Raw genomic sequence first — 10,277 nt, 5'->3', positions numbered from 1 at the left:
CCCAGACATCTGCCGGGCCGTGCTGGACTGTATGGGCCTCTCCCCAGAGGATCATCCTCGGTGGTTCCGGATCTGCAGGCTGACAGGGGAGGACCGCCCGTTCGTGTGGGCCCGGAAATTACACGACGCAGCGGCACGATGGCTGCCGCCTGGACCATTGGAGGCTGGTGGAAACAGCGAGGTGGGTCCGGTGCCACAGGCCTACGAGCCTGGAGGCAGCGGTCACGTTGGCAGAACACCACCTGGCTGCTAGAGTGGAGGAGCCCAGGGAAGGCAGGCCCAGGTGCCAGTGCCTAGGTGCAGGGTCCCCACGCCTGCACCGGTAGGGCGGGCCCCTGCACTGAGTCCCACTAACCCATTTTTTCCCACTTTGCTTTCGGTCCTTGGGGAGGCAATCAGCACTGCTCCAGAGCCATGGAGAGTAGCAGAGACACTGGGGCAAGGGTGCTGGAAGTGCGGGCAGCCAGGACACCTGAGGCGGGACTGTCCGCCAATGGAAGTGGGACAGGTGTTCCGTGTCACCAGTGCTCCGGCACCCTTCCCAAGTCTGGGAGGGATGTACAGCATTCCGGTAAGGACTCAAGGGGGTATACACCATGGTTTGGTGGGCACGGGCTCTACACAGACCCTTTTGCACCAGAGCTCGCATGGAGGATACACACACCCAGTTGGTGCCATAAAGCTGCTGGAAAATGATTTTCCAGGTGGCTCACTATAAAACCCATGGGAGGGCATATGGGATATGACAAGAATCTGGAGCGAATTAAGGCCCACTTTTATTAGCTGGGCATCCGAGCGGATGTGCAACGCTGGTGTGCATCCTGTCCGGAATGCCAACTTGTTAACCAGCCAGCCATTCCAAAAGCGCCTTTGCGCCTGCTAACATTGATGGAGGTCCCGTTTGAGCGCATTGGCATGCACCTCATTGAGCCATTTCACCGGAGTGCACGTGGCTATCGCTTTGTATTAGTGCTGGTGGATTATGCAATGCAATACCCGGAAGCAGTGCCACTGCGTACTGCATCTCTGCAAATAGTGTGGAGCAGACACTGTTTTAGGTCATCTCCCGAGTAGGTGTTCCGAAAGAAATACTGACTGACCAGGGCACGTCGTTCATGTCTCCCACACTGAAGGAATTGTATGAATTACTGGGCATTAAATCTGTTCACACCAGGATCTACCACCCTCAGACTGATGGGCTGGTGGAGCAGCTGAATAAGACTTTAAAGTCCATGATTTGGAAGTTCATACACGAGGGTGAACGCAATTGGGATCACTGGCTAGACCCTCTGTTACTTGCAGTGTGGGAGGTGCCCCAGGCCTCCACAGGATTTTCTCCCTTTAAACCGCTTGGGGTGCTCAACCTAATTAAAGAAAACTGGGAGGAACACCTGTATATCAGAGGGGCTAGACTCAAGCAATTTTCACCAGGAGACAAAGTGCTTGTATTACTCCCTTCTTCTAGTTTAAAGTTACTCGCCAAGTGGCAAGGACCCCCCACCTCACACGGTGAGTGGGGGACGTTGACTATGAAATTGCATGGTCAGACAGGGGAGGGGCCACGCAGATTTATCACCTCAATCTCCTGAAAGTATGGAGAGAGGCTGAAACTCTCTCTGGTGAGCCGGGCCAGAGGTGCCAAATTCAATCACTACTTTATTTACTTTATTTACTCAAATAAAGGACCTAGGTTGCTCTAAGAGCATTTGACTCGATGATCGAAGTGCTCTCATAGGAGTATACAGGTTGAGAAGTTCAGTTAAATAGCAACATTATTTACGATATTTGATGGGCAGCCAATGTAGGTCAGCAAGGATAGGGGTAATAGAATCAAACCTTCTAGTACCAGCTGCTGCTGCATTTTGGACAAGTTGTTGTTCATGAAGAAGGGCAGATTGGAGGCCCAGGTAAAGGGAGTTACAGTAGTCTAATCTAGAAGTAACAAAGGCATGTATAAGTTCCATTCGCGGTATGTAATGCCTAGCCTAAGAGATTTGACGTAGTTTTTAAAAGCTAGACTGTACTACAGAGGACACTTGTTTATCAAGTTTAAAGGAGCTGTCCTAAAGAACACCTAAGTTACGTACTGTATCAGAGAGGGAGGTAGCAAAGGGCCCAAATATATTGGCTAATTGTCCCCGAGGGATGTTGTCCCCGAGGGATGTGGCTATCAAAGACAATAATTTCCGTTTTCTTTTCATTTAGAAAAAGGGAGTTACTCGATAAAAAGCTTTTGACCTCCCTCATACAATCAAGAAAGCAGTGTAGTGAAGATGGGGTACCGTCAGTCAGACAAAAATAATTTGAATATCATCAGCATAAAAATGAAAAGAAATGTTATATTTGTCAAATATAGAGCCCAAGGGTAGCATGTACAATGAGAACAACATAGGGCCAAGAACAGACCCCTGGGGCACACCACAACGAAAAGGGGTAACAGAGGAAGAGTAGCTCCCATCGTCACAGAAAAGGACGTTCCCTTTAATGCCTACTAAATATTCTAGTCTTGTTAGCAGAATGCTGTGGTCCACCAGATCAAAGACTGAAGACAACTGTAGTTCCGAGTTGAGTGACTCTATAGCTCTCAGCAAATTGTTTGGAGATATGTCAGCTCCAGTGTTAGCATTAGCTTGCACTGCGACATTGTTAGCTTTTCCCACCAAGTTTTTATCTTGTATTTTAGGCATATTTGCGTTTTGTCAGCCTCCTGTGATTCCTTCCCCACTCAATCGTGTGTTTAACTCTAGAAAAATCAATGAACGAGATTTTAGTGGGTAAAGTTTTTTTTACCTGGCATGTGTCTTGTTACGCCGTCACACCGGACTGAAGCCACGTTTCTATTTGCAGTCATACAATATCTCAAAAATATTTTAGCTTTCAGTGTTCTGAAAAGCTAAAAGAAATATATGTGGAAGTGGAAATCACCTGTACACTGAAAAAAGGTAAATCAATAATGTAGCAATGTTAAATCTCGTGATACCGCACATGATTTTGTTTCTTGCACTCTGGATCATGGCTTGAGGATGGCAGCCATCTCCGCTCACCGGTACTTTTATTGGTCTGTCTTAATTTCTGAATGAATATTGTCCAAACCTCAGTCAAATTTAGTTTAATGTCTAGAGTGTCACTATGTAATGTTAACGTTAAATAAGTGCCGTTAGCTTATTTGCTCTCTTGTCAAAGAATTGGCGCTTTTTCATTTTAATTTGTTTTTGGTGCAAGCCCTAATGTCACATTTAACTTACCTCCAAGGCGCTCCTAACATATTTTGATTTTCTGTGTGAATTGGTTTGCCAACTGACTGCTCAGTTACATTATGTGTTAACTGCACCTGCACCGTGGTGTTAGTGAGATTTTGGAGATTGAACAGCCTCAGCTAATGTCTTTGGAGGCATTAAGGTAGCTTACCCCCCCCCCACCTCCTTGTTTTGTATTTATTTATTTATTTATTTGCTGCAGATTGAGAGACAAACTTTATTCCGCATTTCATCTGGAGTCAGCTGATGGATCGTGGGTTCAAGTTGTGGTGAGAACAGGAGGTTGTGTTTTCTCTTAAGGTTTCTGTAACTTAATTATAATACAGATTTTATTTTAATCATTTGGCACATACACACACTGGCCAGCTACCTTATTTATACATATGTGAAATCCAAAATCTGCCATACGTTTAACTTGAACCTACATATATTGTCAGAAAGATGATTACTGGACTTGCGTTAATGCACACTTGAAAAAAAATGAGGTTGTAACTTGTATGTTGTTGGATTGCAAACATCTTAGGATCTTTTAAATCCCACAAGAGCAGGAAACACAGGTCTTATTCACCAAAAGATTACCGACCAACCACGCACAGTGCCTGTTGTTATTTTTAAAATAATTTTATGTTGTTTTAGATAAAATGCAGTGTTCAAGCACATCACAACCATGCCTTTGCAGTCAAGGTTTCTGGCACAGCTTGACTTCATCTCTGAAAGTCTGCTGAGAGTGTTTGCCAAGCAACTGGGAGAGCAGGCCCAAAAGCTAAAGGATATGACTGCCATGATGACAGTAAAAACTTTTAAATTGTTTAACTACAAAGTGTATATGCATCACATTAGCTCGGTAAAAGATTTATATGCTGCATCCATTGCAAAGGTCAACTTTTACCTGTGAGTACTGATCCTACTGAAAGGACCCCATAATTTACATCATGCAATTACTGTCCCAGCGTGAGAAATCGATCGTTTTTGTATGTTTTGGAAGCTGTATGACTAAACTATAACTATATAAGTCCATTTCATAATGGTCATGTCAAACAGGTAGTTTTAATGGTGTTTTGTAGATGCTGGTGTTGCATGTTAACTGGTTCAAAAAGTCAGGTTTTTTGGTCTTTGATCATTTTCTTCTGTGCTACTGAAGATTTTGAGTTCACATATCTATGTTTTCTTTGTTATAATACTTAAGGATGACATTGATGTTCGAAGGGAGTCCCTCATCAATGTACTCTGCCTCTGTCTGAATGACAATCCTGATGTCTTGGTGCAGGAGTTCATGGTGAGTGTTGCATGAGTAGATTGTGGCTTTGCAACTGAACACAGTGCATTCAGTTAACCATATGATCCTCATTGGACCAGTTAGGCCCAGTAGTCCTCTTTAATAATTTGGTGAAGTGATTCCAGTACTGACATTGAAACACAAGGTTAAACTTGTTACACAAGGGGTCCAAACACTACTTTTTTTTCTCCATAGCACCTATTACGAAAGCGGAAAAACCGTCCATTTTGATGCCTCTGCCACAAAGTGAAAAAATAATAATGATAATTAAAATCATCCAGGAACGGAAAAAAAAACCTTCAAGAAAAATGAGGAGAACTGTGGGCACTGTCATCTCATTGGAGGGCCACATTAGTGTTCAAGTAGTATAAAACCCCCACAAATATTTCTGAAAATGCAGTGTTTTGTATTTTTAAATTTCAAATATTGTATAAAAAGACAAAACTGCAAATGTGAACGCAATTTTTTTTCTTCTCACTCTTAACTGAAGCCTTTCATTGAACTATCAAATAAACAAATTGGTACTCTCTTTCTGGCCACACCCGTGGCAGCACTTCTGCTATTATTTTGTTAAATACAAACAAAATAAAAATGCTGACATAAGTGTACACATTAGTTTTTAACTGCCAGTGAAAATTGTTTTCTTTGCAGTTTACTCTCTCACTGAACTAACAGTCAATCGGTAAACATGTTTGTGCTCTCTGCTCATATTGCCTTCATATTAAGTACGTTTTTGCTTTTAAAGAACTTATTTTAACATTGCACTCAACAACAAACAAATCCTCCCTAACAAAAGTAACTTCAAGGACCAAACTGCATTATATTTTTTCATGTCAATATACGGGCTGCAAGTAGGGGTGATGTGGGCCACAAGTGGTCCCTGGGCCACGAGTTTGATACTCCTGCTTTACCTGCAGTGAAAGTAGACATTTTGTTTTGAAAGGTTACTAGTGGATACTGGCAACTTGGAAGAGAACAATACAATCTGTTATAAGGCCTCCATTGGAAAATTGTGTATTTCATACTAGAATATAATACCAACATGTAGTATTTGGTTAAAGTTATTGAATAGTGTTTGAATAAAGTGAGAAAATTGTGGAGGATTAAAATATTCCAAGAGCTCAAATTACTTCATCAAAACATTTCAACGTTTCAATCACATTTTATCAACACACATTGCACAGGTTTATTGAATACGAATAACTAGTGTTAATTTAACTCTGTTTAAGTTGCTGCCATAGCAAAACATCTGTGTGCATCTAATGTCCACTACTGAAAGAAGTAAATCCAACACGTTCTTTTGTTCAGTGTATGCTCGCATTTTTAATCCTTTGTTGTTAGTGTTCAGGGCTGAGTGGTGGTCGGATGTCCAGCGTTCTCGATGAGCTGTCCTCTCCAACCACTTCGAGGCGCAGGCTGGGCGTGCTGTGCTCTTTCTGGCCTTCTGATTGGACAGACAGACGCAGCATGCAGCCTTTGGGCAGCAGCTCCTGCTCGTACGCTGCGGCTAACTGGTTGACGACTCTCCTCTCAACCTGATGGATCAGTGACAGAGTCAGAGGTCAGGTGGAGATCAGGTTTATAAGTCAGGCTTTTTAAAAATCTTTATATGCTACATGTGCAGGATTTTTCCTGCATAAAGGAATCCCGTTGTGATTTTGTTCTATAAGGAGGCCTGAAATATGACAAACCACTTCAAGGGTTACTCCTAAAAACCAGTGTGTATGTTACAGTGCCTGCACACCTCATGCTTGATGGAACGAGCTCCATAATGCATGTTGTAGCCGCCTGCTAACAGGTCCAGTACTGGGCGATCCCACTGAAGAGTGATATCATGCCGCTGTTTAGCCTGACAAGAGAAAGAGAGAGTGGAAGTAATGTTACAATAGGGCCGAGGGTGAGACCTGCAGAATATCAGGAAAACACAAATCTGTCAGAGAGGACGAAGAACAGAGTCAAAATGGGTGGAAAGAGAGAGCGAGCGAGAGACACAGCAGCAGAGAGGAGACTGTGTCAAGCAGCATGTCTGCTGACGCTCATCAACAGGCCCTTAATGCATTTTAATCAAACGTGGGTCAATAGTAGTGATCAGAGCAGCTCATTTAGCTTCAGATGTTAACACTTCAATCAGTAAATATGACGCCATGTTTTTCTATCGATATGTAGCGAGGCAATAATAATAAAAGCTCTAAACATTTAATTTGTCTAATATAAATGAGCGACAAACAAAAGCCTTGTGGGATTATTCAGTAATAATGAGATTTCTGCTGTTTGCATCGCTTCAAGATGCAGACTGAGACAAGTCATTACCAGACATGCACACTTTCAAAAACTGAAGACCCAAATATCAGACCCACAAGAGCTACAACACCACTCAAAACAGAGAAACTGAAATGAGTCGGGGTCCCTATCAGTTGCCTGCAGGGCCCATGTTTGCTGTCAGGACACCAGCTGTAATATTAATAATTAAATATTGATGAAGGCTCCACATGTTAAACACTGTAATCACATTACAGGGAGTAACAGTGGCACACAGTATTGATCCGTGTGTGTTTCTGCACAGCTCAGCAGCGGCTGACGAAGTGGGTGAGGCCTCGCAGGTCCCCACAGGAGGACACCCGTGTTAGAAATGTGGTGCTGTGAAGACGGGCGTCCAGAGGAGACTCAACCTCTGCTCCTCTCAGATCCACACACAGCTGATCGGCCCACTTGTTGTTAAAGTGGGCATCCAAACAGCAATATGGAAGCTGGAACAAATATGTGCATTCCTCTGGCGCACTTAAACAACCCATCAGTGCTGCCAGCAAACTCTGTTAATATCAGTTAAAATAGAAAGCATGAAAGGACTCGCGAGGCAGGATTTTTAAAGCTGTGTAATGTTTCCTGCATTAAGACTCAGCAGGACTTGATCTTGCATAATTTCTTTATTTATAACCGCAGAAGCAGAGAGACTAAAAATGACTGTAAAGATTGTGCTCTCGTACCTTTTTGGCCCAGAAGTTGAGCTCTTTGCTGACCAGCTGTAGCAGCTCTGAGTGACAGAATGGCAGGAAGTAGACGATTTCATTGATACGGCCCAGGAACTCGTCCCTCCGGAAATGAGCCTACAGAGGAACAAAAGACCCATGAGCGTCTCAGAGCCAGGCATGTCTGCAGCTACACCAAACAAGATGGTTTTTATGTACCGTAATTGTCGGGCTATAAGCCGCTACTTTTTGCACAAGCTTTGAACCCTGCGGCTTTTAGTCAGGTGCGGCTTTTCTATGGATTTTCCATGATTTTTGTGATATCGTAAGACGATTTGTTTTGTTTGTTCCGCTGTTGTACGGCACTACGTTGCCTGGCGGAAGGATCGGGGTTCAAGAGTGGTATGTTAGTCACATGTCCGTCCGCCAGGCAACGTAGTGCCGTACGAAGTAGCGCGAAAAACAAACTTCAAAGTAGCGCTACGCGTTCAGCGAGAGGCGTGGATGACGAGCGGCGATAAACTTGCGAAAAGCAAGTTATGCCCAACTCCACCGGTGGATTCTGACAGCGTGGAAAAGTGCGAAAACATCCACGATCACCAACGGATTTTGAAGGGCTGGACTGCTGCATGATAGAGAGGAGGACACCGCCACGGCCCTTCTGAGGGTGTTCGACTCTGACAACGAGGATTTCTTTGGTTTTGAAAGTGACAACGAAGGAGAGAAGCGGAGAGTGGATGACGAAGCCATCCTGAGCCTGTTCGTTTCTGACATTGGAGAAGAGGACTTTGGTGGTTTTAGAGCGCAGGAAGAAGAGAAAGATGGTGAATGACTGACTTTTCTTCTTGTTAAAGCCGTGTCACTGCACCTGAGCCTAAAAGGTAGTCCGAATCTATTTTTCTGGTGTGCTGTAGGTTACTGTTATGTACTACATGTGCAAATATGTACCCATAACTTGTTTTTCAAAATATTAATAAAAGGGGTGTGTCTCCAAACAGCCATCTCTTTCCTGACAATTCCCTTTGTGCATATTCTCTTACATATGATAAGTCAACATTGAAACACCTGCGGCTTTTAGTCAGGTGCGGCTAATGTATGTACAAAACAGGATTTTCCCCTGATTTTAGCTTGTGCGGCTAATATTCAGGTGCGCTTTGTAGTCCGGGAAATACGGTATTTGTGTGCATCATGTGTTTTACCTTCAGGATTGGTCGAATCACAGATTCTTTAAACTGTCTGGAGATTTTAATGTCATCACTTTTCTGTACATCCTCTGGAGGAAAAGGAGGAGATGAGCAATAATGTCATTTCTGGTTTTTAATCATCTGAAAGCTGTTATCACAGTGCTACAATGTTCCTTTATTTTGCAAGAATGAGAAAATTAACTGCAACATGACAAAGTTAATTTGTAGATAATTTAATTTCTGTGTTCGTTTAACACAACATCAGATGGAAATGTATAATCACATTGTACAGTGTCATCAGTGTGAAGACATTAGCCAGGCTGCATGTACGCGTTAGGGCGTTTCTCTCACCGAGGTTATCGGCCAGCTTCCTGCGGCTGACCCGCTCGGCTTCCTGGCGGAGCTGCAATGCATGCTGGGCTATCTCGTCACTTGCGACGTTCGACGTCATGATGAAGATGGCGTCTTTGCATTCGATTGTCTTTCCTTTACCGTCTGTAAGACGACCCTGAAAGAAGAACACCACCAATCAAACAAAGTTTCAGTTTATTTCTGTTTTATCAAAGAGACACACACGATGGACGTAAGAAGCTGTGTGCTCGCCTCATCAAAGAGCTGCAGCATGATGGTGAGGACATCGGGGTGGGCCTTATCCACTTCATCAAACAAGACAACAGCGTTAGGACACGCCCTCAACAGCTTGGTCAGCTGACCGCCTTCTTCATGTCCCACATATCCCGGTGGAGAGCCAATGAACTTTGCCACCTGAGCGCGGACAGAGAAAAGATGCACAATAAGTCTAAATAACACAACAAGCTGATTCGTTTTATCAGGATCACACTAAATAAGTATGCTCAGCCACCCTCTGCAACAGAGAATTCAATATTTCCACACGCTTCACACCATGATCCTGTTTGCTGCATCGGGAACGTTTTCAGTGCATCCAAAAGAGGTTTTCTGAAGCACTTCAGTAACCAATTTTGTTGAACATTATTTCAAATGACAGGAAAATGTATAGACTTACCTCAAATGAGGTAAAGCAGAGCTGCTGCCTTTAATATAAGAGGGCCTTTCATGGTAGAGTCCATGTCAGCCCCCAAGCTCCGATCCTAGCCATGAAAATCTCAAACATTTTACCCATTACAAATTATCCGAAGATGTTCATAATAATCTTTGCAGCTGTAATCACCAGCCTGCTGTGTTCAGTGTTTCACTTATGCATCTGACGCAGCTTTTCTGAATATCAAAAGACCTTCGATTTCTAGCATCTATAAAGCTCCTCATTGCCACAAACTATGCAGAGAAAGTCCAAACACTGTGGTGACTGTGACAACACGACACTGTAAAACAATGCAACTCTGAAAAACTGATTAAATGTATTCATCACAAAAAGTTTCACAAAGAGAAGAACAAAAAAACCCCCAACATCATTAATTTTGGTTTATGAATCTATTACGATTACATAAACAGAATTAATCCAATGCATCACTGCCATGCATCTGCAGCAGGAAGACGCTGCTAGCAGCTGCTCTCATCGGAAATAAATGAACTTGTGTGGCGCGGCTTATTCAGTGCATACTTTGTGTTTTCGCGT

At 43.4% G+C, this 10,277-nt stretch overlaps 1 protein-coding gene across 1 annotated transcript in view; it reads right to left on the bottom strand.

Moving 5' to 3' along the window:
* Window positions 1-5,675: 5,675 nt before the first annotated feature.
* The window catches only part of clpb (ClpB family mitochondrial disaggregase), a 39,590-nt gene continuing 34,988 nt past the window's right edge, over window positions 5,676-10,277 (bottom strand). The window contains exons 11-16 of the mRNA XM_080888856.1: window positions 9,287-9,448; window positions 9,035-9,191; window positions 8,699-8,772; window positions 7,518-7,637; window positions 6,278-6,382; window positions 5,676-6,068 (exon numbers count right to left, since the gene is read on the bottom strand). Coding sequence (XP_080744982.1) covers window positions 5,871-6,068; window positions 6,278-6,382; window positions 7,518-7,637; window positions 8,699-8,772; window positions 9,035-9,191; window positions 9,287-9,448 — 816 coding nt within the window. The 3' untranslated portion in view covers window positions 5,676-5,870. The remainder of the gene's footprint in view (window positions 6,069-6,277; window positions 6,383-7,517; window positions 7,638-8,698; window positions 8,773-9,034; window positions 9,192-9,286; window positions 9,449-10,277) is intronic.

This window comes from Rhamphochromis sp. 'chilingali' (assembly GCF_963969265.1).
Source record: "Rhamphochromis sp. 'chilingali' genome assembly, chromosome: 8".
NCBI classification, from domain to species: Eukaryota; Metazoa; Chordata; class Actinopteri; order Cichliformes; family Cichlidae; genus Rhamphochromis; species Rhamphochromis sp. 'chilingali'.
The sequence above is the reverse complement of the archived record's forward strand: the minus strand, read 5'-3'. Positions and strand labels throughout refer to the sequence as shown.